Raw genomic sequence first — 27,747 nt, forward strand, 5'->3', positions numbered from 1 at the left:
AATTAAAGGACCTGCAATTATTTTCTTTTCATACATGAAGTCACCAGGCTCCCTAATTCGGGTTGGTCTTCCATGCAAAACTGTTTAAACTTAAAGGAGTTCTTGAATGCCTGACAAAGGAGCAGTGCAGTTATACAAGCTCAGTTTCCCCCTGATTCACGAGTTGAACGACAAGAGACAAAGTCACTGAGACCTCAGTGGCCGTGGCAGAGAAGCAGCTGTAGGGCATGGGGACACTGGAGTCACGGGTGGGGCGGGCCGGGACGAGGAAAACAGCGCGGCTCGGTGCCAAGTTTCGCTTCTGGCACAAGGGAAAACGAAACCGAGCGGTTCCCCGCGGTCCGGCACGGCGGGGCGGGACGGGAGGGAGGCGGTCACGGCTCATTTAAGTGCGGAGCGCCGGACACCTCTCTGCAGCCTGCGAGCCGAACCGAGCCGAGCCGGGTCGGATTGAACTGAACCGAGCCCAGCCGAACCGAGCCCAGCCGAACCGAGTCCAATCGAACCGTGTGCAGGCGGGACCAAAACCGCAGCGCAACCCGCCGGGTCCGAGCCGAGCCGAGCCGAGCCGAGCCGAGCCGAGCCGAGCCGAGCGGAGCCGAGCGGAGCCGAGCCGAGCGGAGTCGAGCCGAGCCGAGCCGAGCCGAGTCTAGCCGAGCCGAGCCGAGCCGAGCCGAGCCGAGCCGAGCCGAGCCGAGTCTAGCCGAGCCGAGCCGAGCCGAGCCGAGCCGAGCCATGCAGCTGGCCGTGCTGGCCCGGCTGCTGTCCGTCGGGCGGGCGGTGCTGGCGGCGCTGCGAGGGCGCCTGGGCGCGCTGTGCTGGAGCCTGGCTCCCCTGCCCCTGCCCTTGTCCCTGTCCCTGTCCCTGTCCCTGCCCGGCTGGCGGGACTCGGGCCCCCGGCAGCGGGAACAGGAATGGGACGATGCGCTCCCCACGCCCACCAGTGTGAATTACCACTTCACCCGGCAGTGCAACTACAAGTGCGGCTTCTGCTTCCACACGGCCAAGACCTCCTTCGTGCTGCCCCTGGAGGAGGCCAAGCGGGGGTTGGCGATGCTCAAGGAAGCAGGTGAGTCCAGAGGAGGTGGGGCCGGAGGGAACAGGGGAAGGGGGACCCTGCAGGACCAAGTACCGTGGAAAAAGTTATCCCGGAGGTGTCCCGATGCCGTGGGACGTTGGTAACATTGAGCAGGAGCAGGCAATGGGCAGCAGAGGTTCACAGCATCTTTCTTTGGTCCTTCCCTAGGAATGGAGAAAATCAATTTCTCGGGAGGAGAACCATTTCTTCAGGACAGAGGCGAGTTTGTAGGCAAACTGGTCCAGTTTTGCAAGCAGGAGTTGGAGCTCCCAAGCGTCAGCATTGTCAGCAATGGCAGCCGGATCAGAAAGCAGTGGTTCGAGAAGTACGGTAAGGAGAGCACAGCTGGGCACAGCTGCACTGGCAGGGCTGGGCAGCCGCACCCAGGGATGGGCTTGGGGGCAAGGGGGAGATGGTTTCTTAGGGTTCATTTATAGTAAATGCAAACCAAATGTAAACACCAGTGAAACAGTGTTGATTATCTGTGGCAAACGTAGACATTATTCCACAAAAACATTTTGGTATGATGGTGTAATAAAACAATAGTTCCGCCTGTCTCCATAATGCTGGGGACATACACACGCAAACTTCATGTTTTGATGCTGCTGATGTGGCTTTTGTGGTTGATGGAATGACTCCACAGAACTGCATTTACATGGCATTCTGTGACAGATGACAAGGAAGTGAAAGTGAGCAGAGTCCTGACAGCTTTTAGCTGATGGGCTGGATATTAATCAAATTTTAAAACTTGTTTTCAGGTGAATATTTAGATATTCTGGCAATTTCGTGTGATAGTTTTGATGAGGATGTCAACGTTTTAATTGGCCGTCATCAGGGAAAGAAGAACCATGTGGAAAATCTGCATAAACTGAGACAGTGGTGCCGAGAGTATGCTGTTGCTTTTAAAATAAATTCAGTCATCAACAGATTTAATGTTGAGGAAGATATGAATGACCAGATCAAGGCACTCAATCCTGTGCGCTGGAAGGTAAGAAATTAGTATATACCACATGTTTCCTGTGCAAAGAAAAGTAAAAATGAAGTGAAGTCCTGGAGTTGTCTGAACTTCTATTGACCTGAGTCTTACCTCCAGCTCCAGCTTGGGCTGGGGTTAGGAGCCTCCTTGTCCATGTTGCATGGTGCTGAGATAGGTTCTATCTCATTCTGCACTTAGATGGAGCACAGTAGGTCAATAATCTTTTTTTGGTTTTGTTATGTATAGAAAATTACTATTTCAGTGTGTGGAGATCTAGGTTGTTTTAGTATATTAAAATTTACACAGAAAGTCTTTAACATATGAAAATATGTTATGGTGTAGAGAAAATTAGGAAAAATTACTGGACAATGATACATTGAAGTCAATATATCGTTAGCAAGATATAAGTGCATATTAATTTCCTCCTATAGAGTATTAGGGGTTAGTGTACACAAATTATGATTTTTTTACTAGAAATAAGTTTTAAAATAGGTAGAGATAATGTGACATAAATATGAGAGAACTTGTGGAATACTTTCTCATTATTTGTCTCATGTATATTGTTATACACACAGAATTACTCAGAAAAAACACAAACCCCAAAAAACACTGTAACTGAAATCTCAGTAAGGAAAATAATGATTTATAACATTTAGAACTCTGTAATGTTATTTTACAAAAAATAAATCTGCACCATTCCCTTTGTGGAATATTCAGTTATCACAAGTTGTGCCATTTTGGCTCCACTGACAGAAAAAATAAAGACATTACTACTGAGACTGAGGTCTCTTATCCTCAAGGCAAGTGAAAACATAAAATCTTAACCAGGTACTTTCTTTGTTCAGGTATTCCAGTGCCTGCTTATCGAAGGGGAGAACAGTGGTGAGGATGCTCTAAGAGAAGCAGAAAAATTTGTTATCAGTGATGAAGACTTTGATCGATTCCTGGATCGTCACAAAAATATCTCTTGTTTGGTACCTGAATCTAATCAGAAGGTAAAAATTAACCTGTCTTTTTGTAACTTTATTTTTAAATAATGCTAGAATATTTGAAAGGAACAAGAAACTTTCATGGCAATTAATACTTTCCCTATTAATAGTATCTTAGAAGAGGTGCAGTCCAACTTTATCAGCAACTGGTTTTGTTATGGCAGAAGCCAAGATTTTTAATTTTCTTTAAGGCTTTTGATTGACAACAAAGTTATTAGCAGAAGAGTAAAAACACATTGACCCAGTCCTGTGGACACCAGTGGGAGTACTCTTCCTGACTTGGGCACAAGATCCTGAAAAGGTTCAAAGTTAATGTAAACACACTTTATAGTCTAAGCATAGTTTCCCAATAGAGATTGACTGTGATGTCACAGTCTCATCAAGCTACCTGAAAAAGGCAGCATCCCAGCCAGCATTATATTGGGTACTGAGAAACAGTAACAGTACCAATACCCAACTAATAGTATCTTTGGGTAATCCCTCTCACAATAAAGTTTCATTTTTAACATTTTCTGTCTGAACTCCTTTGGATTGCACACTCAGATTCTTTATTCAGGAGAAGACCCCTTGTGCTCCTGCAGAGCCTATCAGTTAACTTGACCAGCTGCCATCCAGCTTACATTAACCACACTAAAGGACTTTGGTGCCTGAGTGGAGCTCAGATCATTTTGCAAATGCCTACAGACCCTAAACCAGAATGGGGAGAGTTAGAAGACTCACCATTAGGGAAGTTTATGAAGTGGGGAAATTCTTCTGGTGTAGAAGTTAATAGAAAACTTGGATATTATTAAAAACACTTTTGTCCAGTTGGGCACCCACATTTCAATTAGACCACTGGAGAGATCATATTCCAGGAATTACTAGTTTATTCATACATAAAGTTATTCTACTAAATCTGTCATTTATTTCTATAAATTTCATCCAAGCTCACTGAAATAGTGGTGATACAGCAACTGTTTCAAAGATTTGTATCAGACTCTGAATGAATAATTGTTTGTTTGTCCTTCCTTTTTCAGTAGAATGGAATTTTGATTTGTACATTAATTTAGTTTTTTCTTTTGGTCTATTACAGATGAGGGATTCATATCTCATTCTGGATGAATATGTAAGTCTTTTTTTAATACATGGTATTTGTATGCTAATATATGTATGTATACAACCATGATAACCAGTTAATTTACTCTGCATTCTATATAACAGTTTTACCATGTAGTACAAGGAACAGATGTGATTTATTCTCATCAGACATGTTGTGAACTACAATGTAATATGACCTAAGGAGAAGTTGCCATCAGCTTGCATGCATAATCCTTGCATCACAAATCTTAAAGTGTAGATTTTTGCAGGACATCTTTCCTTTTTTTTTCTTTAGTATAAAAATACAGAACTTGCCCTGAAAGTCAAGTTTCAGAGTGTCCACTTAGTTTACATGTAATTGAAGAGCCAACATTTAATATTCAGGAATTATGATATTGCTTTGTTGCTGCTCCTGTCACATTTCTAACCATGAGTTTCTGAGCCTTCTAAGGACTACAGTGAACCTCTTCATGCACTTACACAGGTTTTGTGGAATTGCAGGGCAACTTGCTTAAGTCTGTAGAAAAATCAGGCTTTTGCAATTTGACTTTCTAACATCTTATCATCTTATCTATCTTGCGTTCCAGATGCGTTTTCTAAACTGCAGAAATGGACGGAAAGAACCTTCCAAGTCCATCCTGGATGTTGGTGTAGAAGCAGCTATAAAATTCAGTGGATTTGATGAAAAGATGTTCCTAAGAAGAGGAGGAAAGTATGTGTGGAGTAAAGCTGATATGAAACTGGACTGGTGATTCAATATACTGAGTTAGAGCAGTGCATTCTGTAAAAATAGGTGTATATTTATAGGTGAGTGTATACTTGTGTGTAATGCTTTAAACTACACTCAGTATTTTACCCAGACTGATGTTCATTATAACTCTTTATGTGAATATGTTACATGTTTTTAAATGCAGATTACATTGTCTATTATTTTCTTGAGCATGACCAAATACTTTCAGAGCTTTCACATGAACAGATCTCTGAAATAAACTTTCTAGTCTATTGCACCAAGCTAACTATTTTTATATAATACTACATGAGTGTGCATGCCAGATAACAAACCAAAAAACACCCCAAACCCTAAATCATTCAAAACAGCTGTAATGATGGAGAAGTCAAAATTCTTATCAGGGAATGCATTCTGCCTGTTTCTCAGGGAAAGATGAGTTGCAGTTCCTGGATAGATCACTGGAGGGCCAGCTGGCAGGCCTCTGGAAGTACCTTCTGCTTTTTTCAGGGGTAACAGAGGCTCAGAATCTAGGAATCATTAAGTAATAATGTATTTTAAAGGAAATCAAGGTGAAAAAATTGGCAAATTTTATTCTTTAAGACTTAATTGTAACAGCATGTTCTCCTCCTCTGTAAATGTACATGATATTTGCAAAAATGTTGGGGGATGTAATTTTCTGTGAAAACATATTTTAAGTGATGAAAAAATATTGTATTTGTCCATGCTAAAACTTAAAGGTACATTGCACCTAATGATAAACAACACATCATATTTCACACTGGCAATGTCTTTAGTTCTAACAAATATTTGCAGTGAAACACTGTTTTCTTTTTATTAATATTTCCATTTTCCTTTCATCTGCAAATATTGATTTATTATTTTAAACTATTTTTGAATCATGGGCATACAGTTCTGATGAAGAGCCTTTCTCAAACTAATTAATACCATGTAGAACACCCTAACATATATCTTCTGTTGCATACTAGCTTTTTATTTGGCTAAGCCATGGAACTACAAACAGTAAAATTCATGTATCAAGCAACCTTGTTTTAAAGGTTGCTTGTCTCAGTAACTAATTATCTTGCTGGCTGAAAACCTGCAGACATTAAATGAAACTAATTTGGTTTTGTGAGAGCTACCTTTGACTTTAAGAGCAGGTAGCATAAATATAATATAGAAAAAAAAATTAAAAATCCTCAAAACCTAATAATAATAAAATATAAAAAAAAATAATCTAATATACTGCCCTCATTCTCGGTTTTCTGGCAATTGTTACAGCTTTAATTGCAGGTTTTCAAATCCAACTAGTCCCATCCTCTGTCTGAAGGTATGGAGATAGGTATTGCACAGAGCAGAAGTGAGACAGCACCACTCATTCATTCTGTCCACTGAACTCCATGTCTGGACTGTTTCACACATTTAAATATTTGCAACAGTTGGGAGCCAGCATGCATTAAATGTACCACGTTGAGAAAATGACACATTCTTTCATTTTTTTGGAAATGCTAGCTGATTTTTTTAAGAAAGAAATTTTTGAAAGAAAATGCATCTTCAAAGTTGAAGGGGGAAAATGCTTAAGTGGGAGCTGTTACTTCTGTGTCAAGTGAAGTGCTCCTCTGAATATACAGTGAAAATGTTTCCATTTATAATTCCTTCAGTTTCTATTTTTACTGTCCTAACTGTAAATATACTCAGTGGTGCTCTTTTGTCCCTTCGTGTTTTGCATTTTGCAATCACAACACTTCCTAGACACTGACATTTCAGTATTTTCTTTTCTTGTATTAACACTAAGTGACATTTAAAATGTGGCCCACACACAGTAACCCCACAGTCTTTTGGCAGCTATTTCACTGACCTTGGCTGGAGTTCTCCCTGGCTTTATGGGCAGTGCAAATTTATGTAACTGGGGTTTGACTTCCCCTGCTCAAATATTAAATCTAGTCTCCTCCTCAGTACCTACACCACACTGATAGAAAAGAAGCATTTTCTTTGCTGCTGGCTCAGTCCCAGCATGGGAAAAGATTTAGTGCAATAATGTACCAAAAAAATCTACCACCCTGCAGCTTCTGCAGAAAATGCCAGCTGTAGCACAGCACACAGATATGAGGTACACAAACTCCCGTTCAGATCCAGAAATCCTGTCATTCTTTGCTTTGCATTTTACCCTGAAAATGGCTATTCTTTTGCTTCCTCTGTGCCTACAGAGGAAGCTGCAGGAGAAACAAGGAGCTGAAAATGTCAAAATTCAGTAAATAATGCACAGACATTTAAGATGGTTTTTGTTAGATGGTTGTATGTTCTTGCCTTCTTAAAATGCTAGGTATTTCACATCACTGTCTTGTTACCATACATACTTAGTGAAAAGTTTCTGCTCTGTGTGATACTCTTTTTCAAAGGAAATATGTGTTGTGTACATTGTAAATGAAGGATCTCACACTACAGTTTGAGAGCCATTTAAGTTAATGGCATTTTTATATGCAAATTTGTTGTTGTGTAAAACAACAAAAACTTGGCTAGAGTTGATAAATCTAGTTCATTTAAAAAAAAAACATAAACACAGTTCATATTGGACCAAAAGCAGACTTCAGGCTTTCATTATATCGTAAGGGCTACTACCTTACAGTATGGAACTAGAAAAATAAAACTGGATTCAACAGGATTAATCCCAGGCTTAGTGATTACAGGTATGTTGTGATCCTGAAAAGTCAGGATTAAATTTAAGTCTTATAAGCACAGATATGCTTAATCATATCTTTGTGTATAATATCATAGTATTGCAGCTAAGCCCTTGCTAAAGATGTTGAATTGGGAAGGAACTCGCACTGCATTCTACTAACGTCATACAATTGCTTCTATGTATAAAAAAATGTAGAGAATGAGTGTTGGGGAGGATGACTTCTGATAAAATTGTGACTATACCTCGGGTAATGAGTAAAATTGTGACTTAAGATGCACTTTAGAATGCCCTCTTTTTCAGTGTGAAGGATGCTGATATATTTGAATGTCACAAATTATGAATTTTGGAGTAATAGTGTCAAATAATTAGTTCTAAGTATTTAATGAGTGTGTTGCACCTTTCAATAAATGTTTCTATTTTCCTAAGTTGTCTGTAATTTTTTTTTCTGTGATATAAGCCCTACTGGCAGAATGTGTGGCAGCATTCACTAGAGATCTGTAATTCTGGATGCATCTCGTCTGTATTTAGTGAGGGGGCTGCTTGCACGGTGCCAAGGGCAGCATCTAGGCCGAAATGGAGAACAATGATGGTGATTCTCCTCATGATGAAAGGCACTTGTTACAAGCCTGAGTGGACTGGTCTGTGCTGGGAGAAGACAGTTCAAATACCTTGTGCTGTTCAGATGACAGCCGACAGGAAAGGCACAGCTATCCATAAATATCTGAGGACAAAAATAAGATTATCTTCTGTTATGGTAAATAAGAGAGAAAAGCCAGTCTATTTAGAAGACTGAAGACAAGCAGCCTGTCAAGATCATCTTCCATCTTCAGGCTCGGTGTAAACTCTTGTACTAGACAATCTCAAATTGAGCTTTTCATTGTATTTGGCTGTGTGTGAGGGGATGGTTAGCTATTTACCCCACCTCTGCCATTCCCCCTACATTGCAGTGGTGTGAGGGTGTCTGCCATGTGCCCCGTGCTTCTGGGCTGTGTGTGCCACCCCGGGTGGGTGCTGTGCTGTGTGTGCCACCCCGGGTGGGTGCTGTGCTGTGTGTATCACCCCGGGTGGGTGCTGTGCTGTGTGTGCCACCCCGGGTGGGTGCTGTGCTGTGGTCTGTGTCACCCCTGGTGGATGGTGGGCTGTGTGTGCCACCCCGGGTGGGTGCTGTGCTGTGGTCTGTCTTACCCCGGGTGGGTGCTGTGCTCTGTGTCACCCCGGGTGGGTGCTGTGCTGTGCTCTGTGCCACCCCGGCTGGGTGCTGTGCTGTGTCTCACCCCGGGTGGGTGCTGTGCTCTGTGTCACCCCGGGTGATGGTGGGCCGTCTCACCCCGGGTGGGTGCTGTGCTGTGTCTCACCCCGGGTGGGTGCTGTGCTGTGTGTCTCACCCCGGGTGGGGGCTGTGCTGTGTGTCTCACCCCGGGTGGGGGCTGTGCTGTGTGTATCACCCCGGGTGGGTGCTGTGCTCTGTCTCACCCCGGCTGGGTGCTGTGCTGTGTCTCACCCCGGCTGGGTGCTGGGCCGTGTCAGCCGGAGCGGGGCCGAGCTGCGCGGGGTGAACGCGGCACAGAGCAGCTCCCGTTCGCCTCACACAGCCCGTTCGGGGCGGCTCCTGCCCTGCCTCTGCCTCGGCACAACACCAACAACAGGGAAGCTCGAACAGCTCCCACAGAACAGCCGTGCTCGTCATGGTGCCTTCCCCTCCTTCCTTCCCAGGCAGGCAGGACAAACCCCCGCCTCCTCCGCACAACCAGCCCCGTTGTTCTTTCTGCCGCTGACAGACCTGCTGGGCCCGGCCCATCACGCTCAAGCAACCCGAGGTGCTATTGATTCAAGCAGACGAGAAGCCCCGCGGTAAAACCGGCGGCTCGGCTCGGCTCGGCTCGGCACGCCCGGGCCGGCGGCGCTGCCAAGCGGGAAATCCCGGGATCCCCGGGCCGGGAACCACCTCCCGCCGCCGCCAGGGGGCGCCGCTGTGCCTGGCGCGGCGCGGCCGCTTCAAAGTGGGCGGCGGCGCGAGCGCGGCCGTTAATGGCGCCCGCCCGCCGCGGGCGCGCCCGCCCCCGCCCGCCCTCACCCCACCCTCCTCCTCCCCCGCCGGAGAAAAGACCGGGAGCGGCACCCGCCGCGCACACTCCGGCTCCGCGGGGGGTGGAGACCATGGCTGGGGCGGCGGAGTCCTGCCGCGGCTCCGCGGGATAGCGCGCACAGCGCCGCTCACCGCCCGCGGGCCGCCCCGCGCCGGCAGGGCTGCAGCAGAGCGGCACGGTAAGGCGCCCGCGGGAGCGGGGCGGGGGACAGCGGGAGGCGGTGCCGGAGCGCGCGGGGCATCCACGACCCCTCTACGTGTAGGGCTGTGCCCCTTCGGGCGTGCCCCGCGGCGCGGTGTCGCTGTCGCTGCTGCCCGCCGGGAGCCCCGGCCGCGCTGTGCGGGAGCGGTGCCGGCTGCGGGGAGCGCGCAGGCTGCCGGCGGGAAGCGCCGCGCTGGGGGCGTGCTGACAGCGGCACTCAGCCCCCCGTGTGCTTCTTGGGGCTTCCATAAACCAGCGAGAACGCCTCGAACGAGCCCCGTGCCCTGGGGTGCGGTAGCCATTCTTCGGGGAGAGGGAGGTAATGAGTGCAGGGGTCTGTGGAGTGCCACCCCCAGCCGGCGTGCTCAGTACAAGCGGCGTGTGCAGCCTGCGGAGAAATCGGATCATTTGGATTGCAGGGGTGGAAGAAGTAGGAGCAAGGCTCGCGTTTTCCTTCTCTAAGCTGAGGTGATGTTACCGTTGACTTTTTTTGCAGCCGTTGGAAGAACCCGTAGGTGCGATAATGAGGTTGTGCCCCCCAGGCGCTGCATCAAGGGTATCCTGTTCCTAAACAGATCGGGCCCTGCATCGTGTGCTTATTGCTTCTGTAGACCTGGAACAGGGAGTGTCAGCGGGGCAGGCTGCTGGAAGCAGATACCAGTTGTTTGAGTTTTTTCTGTATTCTTGGAAATACTGTCACTTCTGCTCTGGAACACAATATTCCTGTTCTACGGCAACCATAAACGATGGTTTATAAATAGATCCATTTGTTTATATTGCTCCCCGTGTAGGCAAACAACTGTTTACATTGGGAAATGGATTGCTTCATTTCACATTAGCTTATCAGTGCTGGCCCAGGAGTGGCTAAGCTGAAGTTACATGTTCTTGGGCAGAGTGCTACTGGAGAGATTACATCAGTAGTTTAAACTTCTGGTGGCGGGCCTGTCTTGTGTGGTTCTCTCACAGGCTTCAGAGGCAAGCGAAGGGGTGGTTGGGGGGGTAAGAGAGTGTGTGGGGCTGTAGTATGGTGAGGCAAGATTTGTGTCTTTAATGAAAATGCTCAGTTTGTATTTCAGTGGGACTTTACATTATGGGAAAACTGTATTTTTTCCTGGCAGTGACTATCAGGCTGTCCTGACATGAAGTTTGTTAAATACCCAAGAGAAGCAAGATCAAGTGAGGAGAGTGGTGGTAGGAGGGAAAAGTAGTTCCTTTTGTTTAAGAGTGTCTTAAAAAGACAGGATTTCCTCCACTGCTATTGTTGCCCCCCAGGATGAAATTTTCTTTAACCCCCTTCCCTTTCCCTGACCATCATGTCTCATTATCCTCTTGTGCAATCCATGTATTATGAGGGGAAGAAACCATCTGTGATTGAAGTAATGCTACAATGATGGATGTTTCAATTTGATATAACCAGTTTGAATAAGCTATCCTTTATGTAAAACTGAGGGTTGATTTCCCCTCATATCTAAATTGCCATTATTCATGTCCTAGGAGCTGCTAGATCTAATAGTGTGTTTGTTGTCTGCAGTAATTGTAGATTTTTGCCCTTGAAACACAATGTTAAAAGTTACACTTTTGCACTATTAAAAGTATGCTTACAGACTTTTTGGGGTTTTATTTTTGCCTAATTTGGTATTTTAAGGCAATGATTTGTAGGGGAAAAAACCTATGTAGTTGCTTAACTTTTTTGGTTTTAAGTGTGGGTTGGTTTTTTTTCCCTCCAATACTACACTCCAAGTATTTGTCAGATTTCTTGTGGGGGTTTTTTATAACTTCTTGACAACTTTTCTTTCAGTTAAGCCAAAGGACAAAGTGCTGTCTTAAACATGAGTTTTGGCTGCAGTGTCATACAGTGGGTATGAATGGCTTCAGTGTATCTGCTGTATTTACAAGAATGCTCTCATAGGCTGGCAGAAAACTCTTATTTGCCCTCCCAGTGCTGATTCAGGAAAATATAATGGCTCTGATCATCGTGTAGCCTGGTCAGTGAGCACAGTCCTTTTCTCTCCTAGAGACCTGATTCAGCAGGGGAACTGGAACCTGTTGTACTTAGTACCATATTTCCTGTAGATTACTATCAATAGTTGTGCAGTTGAGTTAGTAATCTGTAGTTTGATTAGAAGACTTGCTTTTCATTGTGTTCCTTTTTGCATCTTGATTTACGAAAAGGAAATGGAAAACAATTAGAAACTAACCACTCATTTTGAATGGTGTAATGATTCTGCTGTGTCTAATTTAGGCTGTGGTCAGATGTTCTTTTTATAAGGCAAGATCCTTTTCTATATTACTTTGCAGAAACAAAGCACAAAATTCATCTTTCCCTGACCTTTTGAAGGAGATCGGACAAAAAGATTATAATGATAATGTCTATTTTCCACTTCTGATGGCTGGGAGGAGCTGTTGAAAATATACTTGCTCCTCTGGCTGCTTGCTGCAAAGTGATAGGAATGTTTTTTGTGTTTCCTAATCAACTGGGATCGGAAATGCTTACAGTTTTATATGCCGTCAGCAAATTCTGGAGCTGGCAGTGATAGTATAAAATGGATTTTCAAATAGCTTAGTTGTTTGCTAATGGTACCACTTATAGTGGTAACACCATTAAGTGTCTTTTCTCAAAAAGGCTGAAGAAAATGAGGAACAGAGAAAGTGAATCAGTGTGTCTGGTAACTTTTTATTTACTGTGAAGACAGAATATGTTGTCAGATGGTTCTAGTCTTGGTATGACTATGTTATTTCCTTATTAGAGCAGCATTTTCACCTTTTCATTTGAAGAATATCAAATGAGTGGTAGCTTGTTGCATTGGAACACCTTGCTGTTATCTTCCAGGTATCAATATGACAGTTTAATACAACTTCATCCTGTTTCTATTGAATGGAAATTACTTGTGATTGAAAAAATGCACTTAAGCTTATTAAATACAAACTTTTTCTTCTTCATGATGTCCAATGGATCATCTGAAATACTTCAGAATGTCAATGGGTCTTGCAGGTTGTCTGGGAAATAAAGTTCTCACTTACCAGGTTCACATGTAATTTTTTTCATTGCATACAAATGTTCAGCTTTGTTTGCACTGATCGCTGCTTTGATTGTGAGCAGCCAGAATCCATAGTTTTGGAGTCTTTATTCTTGAATTTCACTTGGAAATTTTACTGACTATTCTCTTTCTGGAGTGTTTGGGTTATTTCCTGTAGCCATAAAACTCCAGTATGAATTACAAGCTATGAAAGCTATCACTGTGGCTCTTGGAGACAGTTTCAGGTGTCCAACCTTTGTCTCAACTCCACTCTCTGATAAATAGATGATATGTGGATAAGAATTGTATGCTGTTCTATGTGTTCAGTCCTTGCAGAGGACTCTTATATTTAGCCAGGAATATGAAATATGAGGAATATGAAAATGAATTAGGAAAATATATTGAGGCAAAAATCTGTTATTAGCCCTTGATAATCTGGTACATGATCAGCTTCTGCCTATGCTTATTTCTGTCATTGTTGTTCAGGAGTTGATTTGCTTCATGTTTGATTGCTGATGAGGATCTGTGTGTGGATTTTATAGTCTCCCAGATATTAATTTCCTCCTACCTATACTTTGTGTATGTATATAGAACATGCTATATACAACATTTTATGCAGTGTGTGTATGTGAATGTATCTTTTTTGATTTTTGTTTCTCTGATGGGGGCAGGTCTGACAGAAGCATCAGGCGGAATCATGGTTGCATTCTGTCCTTCTAGACAATGTTTCCAGTCTGCCTCCCTGCAGTGACCACACAGGATGGCCTCTGTTGATATGGTGTTACTTGCCCAAATGTCCCCTCCCTCGGCTGACAAGAGGGGTCTTGCTGCATTCCATAAAGGAACTGTATTTTTCTAGGCCTGATGCTTCAGACGGTGTTTGTGCTCTTAGGAGGAAAATGAGTGGTTTTTAAGTCTCGGTTTTCTTCTATTACTATTTAAAGGAAACAGTTTTCCTTTCATCTCTCTATTCCTGTATTAAGAAATACATCCATCCAGACAGAATGAGAGCAATGCTCTGCGACTTGTGTGGTCAGGCTCATGTCTCCAGTGCAGTCTTGTAATAGAAGCTGCAAGTTCAAGACTAAGCTATGTGCAGTCAGGGTATGTGTATTTTTAGCCTGGTTTTCTGAGAAAATAGAGATTGCGTGCAACTCTCTGTAAATGTTTGACTTTCATTCTTGCTCTTAACTTCTAAACCTTTTGAGCAATTCCAGTTGCATTTGTGAGAGGGTGGCAGCCTAGCTCCAATAAACCTACACCTTTTCTGGCAGTAGGTAGCCTCAGCAGATGGAAGGATGCCTGCTTGAAGGACAGATTGAAGTCTGAACTCTTCCTGCAACTTTGACACACTCCTAGGAAACTGGGTTTTACTGGCTCAGTTGCTTACAAATCAGCTTACATTGGGGTCTTATTTTTTGACAGTTTCAAATTATACTGTTCCTTAATTTCTGAATATTTTTGCAACAGTTTTGATTATGAAGTGTTTAGTCTTTAGCCCCAAGTAGCTTTATAATATGGCAAAAAGTGCATGATGAGAAAGGGAAGATTAATTGTTTTTTTAAAAGATTTTATTTTCTTATTCTTCATATGTGTCCTGCTTATGTGAATTCCTGTTGGTTAAACTAATTATTTTAGCTCTTGTCTTTTAGTAATTTTTCTTTGCAATAGCAACTCTTTAGACATACAGAAACTTTATTTGTAGTTGTATTGTATAAAGATTGTTCCCCAAATGGAACAAGACTTAATAGGATGCAAACTGAAACAGTTCAGTCTTATTTCTGTGTTTCTCCTCAGTATTTGTTTTCTGTAAACAAACTCTGTGTGAACCTTTCAGTTAGCTGATCACTTTTGCACACTGCTATCTGTTGAATACATCTTGTGGTCTTTGTTTGTCTTGTCATGCTGACTTGATTAATGTTGTACCATCATCTTCCTTCATGAATAATGCATTTCCTGTCATGCAGTTGGAGCTAGAGGAGAAAACACCTACACCTACTTTCTTAGATTAATTATGCATTGCTTTTACCTTTTGATGTGTACTGTCTGTTCTTACTTCTGTGGAAAAAGTGCTGACCAAAATATACATGTTGAGGGTGTATAAGGTATGTTAGATTTGTGGAAAGGCAGACCGTATTTAAATGTTAAAAAACCTACCAAACCCCAACTTTTATTAGAGCTTTCTGGTGTTTTTCTTTGTTCTTCTGATATTTATTGACATCTTATATTTTGAAAGGTTTGCTGGTGATTTCTCTCTACTTTAAATCACCAGGTTTTGCTGGTGTCAGTGACTGTTCCTTAGTTGTGTGTGTGTCTAGCTTTCTAATGAAGATGTGACAGTATTCATTAGGTCTCACTGTCGCTGGAAAGCTGTGAGAGGTAGGATAACCACAGTCACAACAGTAGGATTCATGTGCCAGCTCAAATGGGCTGTCATTGATTATTCCATCTTGTTTGGTCTCATTGATCCTCGGGATCACACTTGTAGCCTGTTGGGCTCTGGTTTGCTGAGGTTGTAAGCTTTGTGCCTCAGGTAAAACAGAGCAGTGGTCCCTTCCTGTTAATTCCTGAGGAGTGAAACTGATGCAGGTTAAGCACAACATGGTGGTGAACCTCGTGGTTGCTACAGGAGCTGAAGCATCTGCTTCCTAAGGGTGCAGTATGTGTCATCTGTAGTTCTCATGGTAGCACTTAAAAACCTCCAAAGTTTATGGATGCTCATCCATTCATACTCACCTGCAGGATGTAAGTTTATCTCAAGGCTACAAGCTTATTTGTTTCTCTTTAGCATGTGATGTGACGGTCCCTGGCCTTGGGGAAAGTTGTGCTGGAAGAATTGACCCTGGCACCTCTCCATGCTGTTGTTGGCTCTTCTCTGAGAGTTTGGTTGTGCCCTGTACTTTGGATCCTTGTGGCTCTGAAGGAACCATTCTCTGCAGTGTGAGTTCATCCTTCTCTCCACTGTAGTTTTTCACCTTGGCTGCTTGTTGAAGCAAACAGCTTGGCTCCATCAAACTGCTGCTGTCACTGGGCATCAGATGTGCTGGTGTTCAGAATTAACCCCACATCACCCTTTCTTGCATGATGTGATGTCCCACTGGAGCAGCATTGACCATTTACTTTGCATGGATTTAGGTCTGAAAATCCATTCTTTGAGGTTTTACCACTGGCTTTTTTTGAGGGTGGAACATATAGTTCTTAATGGTTTTACTGGCTTAACCCCTTTGCATCTGTAGAATTACTAGGAGTGTGATAAGTCATTTCTGTCTTCTGTTCTCTTTTGTTCTACCTTGAAATTGGCTTAAAAATAAAATCTCACTTCAGGTGGAACAACAGGGTAGTTCTAACTTCAGTTCATGTTACCTTGATTTTTGACTAAATATGTATGACAAATTCATAGACAACTCATGAATCTGAAGAATGTGATAGTCTTTTTAGCAAACTGTCAGTTAGTGCTAAATATTTGCATCAGTCACTTCACATTTCCATTAGCTCCTTAGAAAGCTGAAGTTCACAGATTTGAATGAAGTATCGTGTTTGACTGTGTTCCCTGCTTTTCAATTTAGACTGCTGCTGTGAAGCTTTCTTATAGTTACAGATAAATGTGTTTCAGGGGCTGCTTTTTTTTTTTGCAAGGTTTACTGTTTTGCTCTGTCTTCTCTGAAAGGTCTTCATGAATTTTCGGGGGGTTTCTTTGGTTTGATTTTGTTTCCTGTCCTCCAGGATTCTACTGTATTGGTCTTCAGACCAACACAGGCACATCCTTGTAACTTTATTAATAGGAATAGTTGCTTTTGGATGGGATGGTTCACCACAGCTGCCAATATAAGGAAGAGTCAAACCATTGTGCCCCTTCATTGTGCTAATAATAGTGATGTACCATTTTACTGGCTGGCAGCACTGCTGTTAGTGGCAGTTTCAGGAGAGATTGCTGCAAGGGCAGTGAGGATCTGCTTTTTCCCTTTTGCCTCGGGTATCTTTTCTCCTACAGCTTCATTTCTTACCCCATGAGACTAAGCCCATCCTTTTCATTGAAATAACAGTGTATTTTTGCTCTACTATCAACCAATTCTGATCTTGAACTGTGGAAGGGCGAAGATGGTGCTATTTTTGGAGGGGAAAAAATAAGCCACAAAAACTTCTGTGAAACAAAACAGTTTTTTGTGCTGTGCTGGACAGGATGTTACTAAAACTGTAACCTGGAGAGTTACGGGGTAAAACAATATGTGCACATAAGGATGTCCTATCAAAATCACCTCAACTAATGGGAAAATCCACTTGTTTTCTCAATACCAAGGGAGTTTCCATGTGGTTGCCTTATTGTGGACTTATCCAGCCCTACTGGTTATAAAGAATTCACAGTATCTGGAAATTTAAGCAGAGAGGAAATAATTCTTTTAAAACAAGCTATCTTTACAGTCAAAGAAACTTAAAACAAGCAGGCTTAAATGAAAGACAGTATGTATCTGAGCTCTTCAAAATTGCTGAAAGGCTGTAGAGGGTTATTATCTGACCATCAGCAAATAGGTCATTCTAGAAATGTTTAGGATATGCTCTTTGTGGGAGCTGTACATCTGAGTTTAAGTACTTAAAGTTAGCTAAGGTCTTTGTGTTTGCTGTCCAACTGTTTCAGTGCTTGAGTGAGAGAAAATTGGAGTTTACTCAATGAGATTGTTCCCAGACATTCATCAGGCTTTGATTTTTTTATTCAGTGAAGATATGTAGAACTCCACTACCTGAAAACCATAAATGCTGTAACAAGAAAATAAAGAATAATTTTAAAGACTTGTGTTCCTATTTTATATAGACACTTAATTTTTGAATATGTGCATCGGATAAAGCACATCATGTTTTAATGCATTTGTTGAATGCTCAAAAGGTCTTTGTAATAGACCCTTCTGTGATTGCATCATTGTGTTCTTAGAGGGTCAAAGTGCTAAATTGACTTTCTCCTTAATTGAGGTGGCTCCTGACATTTAAAACTATTATGTACCTACAGTGATGGAAAGTCTGCAGGGATCAGAAAAGATTCCCTCGTTTAGCAGAGACCTTTTTTTCCTGAATATACTGTTTTGATATTTCTTTAAAACAAGTTACTTTTCATAATAATAATACAAAAAGCCTCCTCCAGTTTCTTCTCCTACATTTTCTTCTTCCTACTCAGCAACCATTCAGTACACGGAAATAAGGAAATGAGGATATTTTGAAATAGGGATACTTTGCATAAATTATTTCCAAAAATATTTGCTGGATTTGAATGTTGACATTCTCTTCGAATGTTAACAGTTAAGGAATATAATGAAACTGTCAAAGAAAAAATGATGAACTCCTCAGAAAACAATAATATAAATACAGTGGTTTTCCTGTCAATTCAGTATACTTTTGTAGATGTCATCTATTCTGGGGAAGTACCACACATGCAGAGTATGCAGATGCAAAGTGTGGCTTTGGGGCAGTCCCAAAATGAATAAATGTTGGGCATCTGATGGTACAGCTTAAACTGTATGAACTCTTAATATGTGAAAGTTTGATGTGCCCACCAATCGATGTGCAGTGCTGTCTGATGGGAAAAGTGAGTTATCCCAGAATCCTCTCAGATCATTGTCTGGTGTTAGCCATGGAGGCAGCCAGGTTGAGCGGGCCTCTGGTTCCTGTGGTGTTAGGAATTGCAGCATTGTGTGCCTTGTCATAAATGAGCATGCAGAGAAGGAGCTGTGTGCTCTGTATGAGGAGCAGTATTTTCCATGACAATTCCTGTTGGGATCTTTTCCCTCTTTTTACATGCTGTGTCCCTGTATTCTCTTGTGTGTGTTAGGAGAGGGGTGTTGGTTAGTTGACTTAGTTTTGAGTCTCCATGGGAAACTTGAGGCAGAAAACTGAAGATAATTTATGTAGGTAATTCCCTTTTCCATCCAAGAACCGTAGTCCTCTCTTAACTGATAGAATGCATTTGGGAAAAGTCTGATATGGCACAAGATATAGAAGAGTACTGTCAGTCACCTTGAGACAGCTCTCATCTAGGGAGACTATCCCTAGAAGTTCCAGGGTTATAGGAGCATATGCTTTGGGATTATGCCATTATATCAATTTCTTCTGGCCTCCTGTTTTGCCTTGGTTTTGGCTGTGCAGCTCACTGCCATTTGCAGTGATGGAACCATTGCCAAGTCAGTCCATCTGGCTTAGCCTATGCAGAATGCAGTTGTACCTCAGTTCACATCTGTGCCTCTTTGTGTATTGTGTGGCCACTTTGAAGCCTGAAGGAGTTGCCCGGTGTGTTTCTCTTCATCTAGTCCCATCTCCTGTGGGGTCAAGCTTCAAGAGAGAAGGAATGTGAAGCAATGGGTCTTCAAATGAAAGGGTATTTCTTTTTTTTCTTTCAGTCTAATGTCATGTATACTTCAATGTATCTGAGAGGATGGGCGACTTCTTTGGTCCATTTGTGACTGACTGACAAAATGAGGTCAGGTTAAGTCTGTGTTGATTTCTAGGTCAGACTGAACCTTAAACCCTTTTTTAGTTTAATTTCTCTCTAGTACTTGTAAGGGAACAATAACTTTCAAAATATTTGCAAATGAAGGAATTAAAATGGGTGTATGCTCTCATAAAATTATGAGAAAGTTAAAAAATTTAAACTGTTTTTACACCACACTCAAATCCCAATTGTGGTCAAATTATTTTAATATTTTTCCCTAGGAAATTAGACTAGCTGTGTGGAAAAAGCGTTTGGTTTTTTTTTTTCTACACAATTGTATTTTTTGAAATGGTGTGATATGCTTATCTCTACTTTTCTGTAGGAAAACATACAATATTTAGTCAACTTTACTGCATTTGGTGATCTTCTGGAAGGCTTAGAAAAGCTCATCTGGTAAAAAGAACATGAAATCGTGATTTCATTATTTTAACCGTAGGTTTTGATTGTTTGTTCTTTGGTGGAGGGAAAAATAAATGCAGGGATGACATTTTCCATTCCAGCTTTTTAATAAGCAGGTGTGTACATGGTGGGGAATTGATGTCTCACAAAGACTTAATTGTGTGTGCTTTTCTATTATATATATTATAATAAACCTGATAGTTAAATCCAACCATCACTTCTTAAAAATATAAAATGACAAAGCTTCTTTAGAAGTGCATCCAAGAGTTAGTAGAAGTAGTAATAGCTGTCAGGTTCAAAGCAAAGCTAGCAATTAAATCTTCTAGCCTATCATGCTAGAAATGTATTATATTTCCCTGTTTTCAGCACACAGCATCTCCTGTATTAGTATGAATGGATCTATTAGAATGCATTTTATCACTATGCTTTGAGCTTTTCTGTCTTCATGAAATCATGTAGCTGCTTTTTCTAAAAAGCCTTTAAAGGGCTTCTCAATCTGATCTGAGGAAAAGCAACTCACTGTTGGGAACCAGCCACTCAAATAGCTGTTCAGCTATGGTAACCTGAATAGCACTTGCCAAGAGAAAATGGTGTGGGATGTGTAAACCACAGGCAAGGAGGGAAAGGACTGTGGCAGGTGGGTGGCTTCCTACTCTGCTTCAGGGAATGCATGGGAATCTCATCTCCTAGCTTAAGCAACAGCATACTTAAGCTGGTACTGTGCGCCAAGGAGCTTTACCCAGAGTTTATAAGTGCTTCTCTCTACTCCAAGCTGTGCACTTAAATTTTGCTGAAATTTCCAGGATGTGATTCTGTGTCTCCTTGGCACAGGGCTTCAGTTTGTTTGTGGCCTGTAAGTACCTGGCAGAGCAGAATTTCCCTTTGAACAGTGTGTTGTGCCCCTGGCTGCTGCAAGAGCCGGCACTGCTGAGGGATCTCATCTTTCACCCTGTGTCCCTTCCCCACTGTGAGTAGGGCTGACAGTGTAGGACTGTACGAAATGCTGTCTCCTGACAAAGCTAAGGAGGCTGGTGAGTACATGTTTTGCATAATCACAAGCTGTCACCCCTGTAAGTAAAGTGAGAATCAAAAGCTGAAATTCCTTCTTGTGCATATAACCTGTCAAACCTCATCCTCTTTCCCATGTGCCCTTTAGCGTTTGTCCTTGGACCCTGTGGCTGCCAGGCTGCGAGCTGCATCATAAGCTCTGACAGGATGAAGTGCAGAGAGATGAGTTCACGGCCATTTGTGCCTCCTGGCTACTCTTGGCTGATACAAAAAACAGATGATGGGCTGTCACACAAATACAGAGTAGATCCTACAGCCTTTCTTTCCACATCTGCCACTGGTCCTGTGCTGAGACTGACAAAGGTTTCCTAATTCTTCTGTCTGTCAGCTTGTGGCTTTGTACAATACAGCTTTCTTGTTGGAAAAACCATTACAGCACATCAGCAAAAGCCTGCCAGGTGAATGGAGCAGCAGTCAACTGTAAAATATAAACAAGTAGATAGGTATCTGTGGGCAATAAACTGACAATCAAGATGTTCCAGGACTGGGCCTAGGCAAGATGCCATTTCACATTTTAATTTCTAAGTCAGAAACTTAAACCAAAAACAACATCAAATTGTGCTCTTTGCCACATTGTGATAATAAGTAGCCACAAAGAATGATTTATTTCTTTTTGATGAGTAAGACCAAAGATATGTGTACAGGATGTGGCTGTTCAGGTTTCTTGGTGAGAAGTTTTCCAGATATGAAGCTTGAGGGACTGCCTCCTGGAAAACTGCAACTCTGCAAATGTGTAGGGATCAAGCTGGATACAGAACTCTTAAGGTATCAGTGCACCATTATGGGAAGAGAAGAGAGGGCTAATTTAATCCCTGGTTGATGGGATTTATAAAATAAGCATTTTTCTCTTGGCATGATGGAGGCATTATTAATGGCATTAACTCTCAAATTCTGTATCTGATCCTAGTTTTTACATCTTTAAAAGGTCTTTTGAAAACCTTTGGGAGGTACAGAAAGAGCCACAATAATTATTATTGGTGGAAAAATTCCTGGAAGTGATTTAATGTGGAAAGGGTGGAGTGTGAGCAGCTGCTTTTTTTGTTCCACCTGCATTTTTATTAGCAGTTACTGGATTCCTGTCCAGATAGTTTTAATACAGGCTTTATCTCATCCAAAGACAAATGTCTAAAAAATATTGAATGGATTCATGAGTGGTCATCTTTGTGAGAAATTACCTTGTTGCTGACAGAAGGTAAAACACTAGTTAGAAATGATGAAGGGAAAACAAACTGAGAAAGTGATTTAAAATTATGGGAAAAGAGTTTGAAGGGAGGAGTTTACATTAATTGAATAGCAAGAAAAGTGGTAAAATAGCCCAGCGGCATGTGCAGGAAATGACCATTGTTTATGTCCTTTCAGAAATTTTTGAGGTTGGATTCATTGTTTGAAGCCTGAGAAAAGGAGGAAGATCTTCAGTACCAGGTTCACCATTTTAGTTGTCTAAGAGATCAGAAAAAAGACTACATTTTGTGTACATTATTTGCAAGTTCTTTCTACAGGATTTAGACATACAGCTTCTTGTCAAATATAATGGTCAGTCTGCAGGCTGGGGGACTGGTGGGATGCTGGCTATTTAAGAAGAGCCTCTTGGGAAGTTTGTATGAAAAGGGGAGATTAGTGGTTTGTCCATCTGTGTAGAGCTTAACCTAATGGCTGGATAACTCCAAGGAAATGTCAGAGAGAAGGGTTGGAATTTCCAGTTTGGGTAAGCAGAGAGATTTGGAGGTAAATCTGTGAGGTCCTTCTGTAGAGAGGATAAATTGAATTTTTGTGTTTGGAAGAGTTTGCTCAGGAACAAACAGGAGGAGTGACAAGCACTGCTGATAAAGAATGGTTTGTTTCCTCAGGATCCCTCTCACCTTTGCAAGATAGAAGTGGGAGGGCCCCAGGAAGGCAGTGCTGGTGGAGAGGTTAGTGAAGTACTGAGTGAGGTGCTGGCAAGGGCAAGGTTTTAAGAGGAAGAAGGAGATTAGGAGATGCATAAATCAGATGAAGCTGATGCAATGACAGAGTGCTGGCCCAGGACAAGTTGTGTGCTAGAAAGGAGAGCTGGCAGAAGAGATGAAAAATATCTGTGCTAAAGCTTTAGGAAATGAGTTTGAGAGCAGCTTAAACACTATCCATATCCAGACTGTACAAGAGACCGAACATCTTAGTTGCCTTGACTAGACTGTGTGTGTATGCTATTCTTTTACTTTCCATCTTAAATTTATTTTCTTCTTCCCATTTAGAGAGTGATGAGCATAACTAGTAGCACTGCCTGAAGAGCAGAATGGAAAGGTGAACAGCTGTAGCTCTTCAAACCAGTAAATTGCCCTTCCAGTCATTAGAGAAAGTGGTGAATCTCTCGAGGTTTCCAGCCCAAGGCAGATTGTATGCCCAGGCAGTATTTGTTACCCATGTAAAAGCTACTGATCTTGCAGTTGAGGTACTTGGAAAATATGGAATAATTTGCAGTGTTCAGGTTAACAATTTGATACATCCCAGGAGCCTTCTGACCCCAAGGTACAGGAAGCAGTTTTCTTATTTTACAAGTAGATACACTGTAATGAAAATAGATTTTGATTTTCCTCCTGAAAGGTCAAGGTAATTTAGGCAGAGGGCAATAACTATTTTTGTCAGTTTTCCTAATTTTCAAGATTTGTTTTAAAGAAGTAGGAGGGGAAGGTTGAAGTGAGGAAGATATGGAAGAAGTGAGGAGGGAACTTTGTTTTGGTGACACAGCTGTTGGCTGAATCTGATCAGTAGCCTAGAGTTTTGGAGTACATGTATTTGAGCTTTTTTAGAGCATTGGTTGCCTGAGTAACAGTAATTACTGTTTGTTTTTTCTAGAAGTATGGGAGATATTTTTCTCATATCACATCTCCCTCTAAATGGAAATCAGTGGAGGATGAGAATGTTACAGGAATTAAATGCTTATTTTTAGGAGTTTTAAATGTTAAGGCATACTCCAATAATTGCAAATATTTTTAAATAGCATGTTGTTTAAAACTTAAGATGAATAAGGAAGATGAGAATTTTGTGTGTTTGGCTATAAACTTGCTCTGAGCTGAATTTTTTAAAATATTTGGTAGCAAAAGACAGGTTTTATGTTTAAAATCTCAGTTTGGGTAAAGATGTTTTATGAGTATTTGTTGGAAAGGAGCTCAGCTGATGGTTTATTTCTGAGAAAAAACACTATTGGATAGTTTGTTTCTGAGAAAAACACTATTGGATAAATCTGAAAAATAGGAAATAGCGTGCAGTGAAAGTAGGACTCCTGCCAATTGCTGTGTTATGAATTCACAGAATCATGAAATTGTTTCATTGAAAAAGACCTCTAAGATCATCAAATCCAACTGTTAACCCAGCACTGCCAAGTCCACCACGAAATTTTGTCTGCTAAGACTGCTAACACACACTTTTAAAAGCTGCTGGGCAAAATGGAACTCTTAGTTCTGGTTTTATATGGTAAATTGAAATAAAATGTAACACTTACCTTTTGTCTTTCAGGCTTGTCTGACACTACTAAAATCGTAGACTGGTTGGTGCTTTCTCATGGGATCCCTGTGACTGACAAAGGAAAGATTGTTGTGGTAGGTGTTTGCCTTAACTGTCTTGATAACACTTGGCTGGGGCACAGACAGAAGCAATTTTCAATGCAGCCGCAATTTCATAAGACTCTGATGCCAACAGAAGCTGTGGGAGGGGAAAAATACTCCTGAGAGATGGGTTTTACAGTCTTTGGAATTGCCCTTTTTATGTGGTTCCCTATAAAAGTGGAAACCACATAGCCTGGGGTAGTATAAGAGGAGGGAATTTGTCAAAGTTTGCTTTTAATTATGGAGCTCTAACATGAAAAGGGTTGGTTCATTTACCAAAGAAATGTAGGAAAACAACCGAATCTGCTTTCTAATTAACTTCCTAGCAAAATCCGAGTCAGAGACTTGTTTGATAGCAATCCTCAAAGCACAGTTTAAGAGTACCACCTAAAATGGGCTCACTAGGCTTTAATTTTTAAATTTCTACATATGTGCATATATATGTGCATATAAAACACATAAAAATATATCTTCATCTCTGTAACAACCTGTTGTACTTTCATATATGGTTTTCGATTTAATAGTTCTGTGTAGTCTATATGTCCCATATATTTCATACTCCAAATAAGGGAGTGAGATAATAAAGCTATTTCATTTGTGAGATAGCTGCAGTTCCATATGTACTCCTTAGCAAATTATTGATATAATTGGTAAATGTATCTCCAGTCAAACAAAAATACATAGCACATGTTTATCTTCAGATCTTTTGTGTTTAAATAATGAAAATCTGTCTGTTTCTCTGTGGTTTGGAAAAACCATGCTTTGAATATCACTAGAGCTGCAAGTTCTGTGTTATGCTTGCTCTAATACATGGCTATATGCAGAAATAATGGCATTTTTAGTTTTTTTTATTTACCTGAGCTCATGACTTGCTGTTGGTAGTTTTCCATTTTTCCAAGCAATGTCGCTTTTGCACACATTAATTTTCTGGAAATAGTGCTAAAAAGCCATATACTTATAGACTAACAGATTGTGGAATTTTTTCCCCTCCTTTTCTTTGAAACTGATGTTCTTGACTTAGTTATCAAAGCGAAATGGTGTTCTTACTTGACTCCTTCTGACTACAGGAAAAACCTCTAGTGAAAACATAACCATACTCACTTTGGCTTATATTTAAGTATGGAAGATTAAATGTAACAGTCTGTATACTCTACTTGAGTAACTGTCTTAATATAAAGTAGCAATTATATAGCTAGTTGAAATATTTTTCATCTGGTTTTTTTCTGCTCCATTTTTAGTACAAAGTGGAAAAGTCTTTATTTTCACTTTTTTTTACAAGTAGAAAATCAAAATGGGAGGGGGAAAAAAGAGAGCATTTATTTAAAAAAAAAGTTTGATACCGTCATTCATATCCCTTGCTTAAAAAAATATTGAGGTTAAAAAAGTCTACAGTTTTGTTGTTTTCTTCTTTTACTAGTTGATTTAAAATTTAAATACAAAGAAGCAGAAAGGGTTGGATTTTTTTTTGTCCCTCACAGTGCTATAGTTAACTCATTTTATAAACTTTTAGCTTAAGTAATCAGCGTTTTTCTTTTAGAAAAGCTATGCTAGAAACATAATTCTTTCCTGATACTTAGAAACTTGAAGAAAATACTTTTAAGAAGTGGGAATGGCAAGTTTATACATGTCTGACTTTGGAGCCAATGATATCTTGAAATAGTTCCTCTCCCATTTAGTGATGTAGTTTACCCTGTTTACCCTGCATCGTGGTATTCAGGGAGTGACTGTATCTCTTCTTGATCTCCATGTGGGAAGCTAAATGAGCCAAGGCCCCTCAGCCTCTCTCCCTCCCTTCCCTCAGCTCTCCATCTCTCTCCTGAAGAGTCCCATGTCTTCAGGTGTAGTGGTCTGCCTCTGTACCAATTCACCACTGTGTTCTTTCAGCAGTGCAGCTTATTCTGTTCTCATCTTGCTATTGGTTTAGTTTTCAGCTGAGGTGCCTCTAAAGATCCTCAAACTTCTCCCGGCACCATATCCCATTTTCTGAAACAGGAGGGGAAAGAAACGTGTGTAGCGTACTCACAGGAGTTGTCCATTGTCTCGGAAAAGCATGTATAACTGGTCAGTCTTTTTCATTTTCTCAAACAAGTGGAAACCTAATTTGAGTGTGATAGATTCTGGCAAAGTCAAACGAATGTGAACTATGATTTTTCCCTGGTCTTTAATCAGTGTGAGGGTGGCTCTGACATCTTGTGAACATACACATTTAAAATGTGCCTTGAGTTCCTGAATTTTTCTGCTGCTTCCAACCCAATTTCACTGAAATGGCTTTAAGGGATTACTGAGATGGAGCATGTCCTGGCAGAGATCTGTATTGGAAAATATTTGTGGCATACAGATGATCATGAGGTATTTGTGTAAAGAGCAAGAACATACCATACATAGCTCAGATGATTAATACAAAGCAGAGAAGCATTGCCCTCTGATTTTCCTCGTCTGGCAGACATGATCCTGCCACTCCTGTCTATGTGATAGTGAACATAGGGGAAAGCTCATTGATCTTCCTAAGCATCTAGAGAGGCTTGTGCTCTTGTCATCTTTAGACATGCTTTCATAGCTTGCTCCTGCTCATTAGTAGGGAGAGAAAGGAGCAGATGGGGAAAGTCAGAGTTTGCCAGTAAAATGCAAAATTCTTCTCTAATGATCTAGTGTTGGCTTGAAATTATCAGATTTTCTATTGGAGTTGATAATTTCGGTCTCGTTTATAACCTCAAAATAGTTCTAATGTTTAATTTCAGTGTGGAAGGGACCAATCAAAATATTTTGGCTTTGCTTCAGATAAAGATATTTTCTAAGTAGCTGTCTGCAACCTTAATGGCAGTTGAGACCTATATAAACTGTCATTGTACCATAATTTAGTGAGAAATGGATGATCAAGGTCTAGTGATACAGCAATAATTTGAATTATTATCATAATCATCTTTATTATGTTATAGCAGTAGCCAAAGGCACAATTTGGCTCAATCCGACATAGGAAACTGGTAACTAAAATAAAATTTAATAAAGATGTAAATATCTGTTTGCAAAAGTCAAAATGTTTTTTCAGCCTGTGACGTGAAGAAAGAATTGCATTTTGGGCGTGACAAACTCATTCTGTGATTTCAGCCACAAGTAAAATTTATTTTTAATTATAGTTCATTAAATAAGGTGAAAAACTAAATGTGTTTATTGGCCTTAGTCACAAAAACATCTTCCCCACTCATAAAGAAGGGTTTGAAGGTGGGAAATATTTATCAGTATGCAAAATTTAAAAAAATTATCTCTACTCATTCTAAAGCAGTCTGCATTTCTTTGTTTACCTGGTTTGGGTATATGGCTAGCTGTGTATAGCTAGCATATACCTGTTTCTATGTTTGGGTCTGTGGCTAGCTCAGATCCACATGGAAGTGGTTCCT

The 27,747-nt window shown here is 41.3% G+C and overlaps 2 protein-coding genes across 4 annotated transcripts in view; both read left to right on the forward strand.

The window, feature by feature from the left end:
- The first annotated feature begins 735 nt into the window (after positions 1 to 735).
- RSAD2 (radical S-adenosyl methionine domain containing 2) lies at positions 736 to 7,875 on the forward strand. The gene is made up of 6 exons (XM_033055510.1): positions 736 to 1,069; positions 1,247 to 1,408; positions 1,837 to 2,066; positions 2,900 to 3,049; positions 4,116 to 4,148; positions 4,708 to 7,875. Exons 1-6 carry the CDS (start codon positions 736 to 738, stop codon positions 4,870 to 4,872), a joined length of 1,074 nt encoding a protein of 357 aa, XP_032911401.1. The 3' UTR covers positions 4,873 to 7,875.
- Positions 7,876 to 9,715: 1,840 nt separating this feature from the next.
- Positions 9,716 to 27,747, forward strand: part of RNF144A (ring finger protein 144A) — a 61,765-nt gene continuing 43,733 nt past the window's right edge. For 2 of the 3 annotated variants that reach the window (XM_033055588.1, XM_033055590.1), the window contains exons 1-2: positions 9,716 to 9,792; positions 24,264 to 24,346. The gene's annotated coding sequence lies outside the window, so the exon portion shown is untranslated. Of the gene's footprint in view, positions 9,793 to 10,086; positions 10,284 to 24,263; positions 24,347 to 27,747 lie in introns of those variants that run through there. The other variant, XM_033055589.1, reaches the window with a different exon arrangement.

Source organism: Catharus ustulatus, chromosome 3, assembly GCF_009819885.2.
Source record: "Catharus ustulatus isolate bCatUst1 chromosome 3, bCatUst1.pri.v2, whole genome shotgun sequence".
Classification (NCBI taxonomy): Eukaryota; Metazoa; Chordata; class Aves; order Passeriformes; family Turdidae; genus Catharus; species Catharus ustulatus.

Bases quoted from the DNA above. Each gene is read 5' to 3' on its own strand.
- RSAD2 (XM_033055510.1), top strand. From the start codon at position 736: ATGCAGCTGGCCGTGCTGGCCCGGCTGCTGTCCGTCGGGCGGGCGGTG. The intron at 1,070-1,246 runs GTGAGTCCAGAG...GTCCTTCCCTAG, and splicing joins GGCGATGCTCAAGGAAGCAG to GAATGGAGAAAATCAATTTC. The intron at 1,409-1,836 runs GTAAGGAGAGCA...ACTTGTTTTCAG, and splicing joins GCAGTGGTTCGAGAAGTACG to GTGAATATTTAGATATTCTG.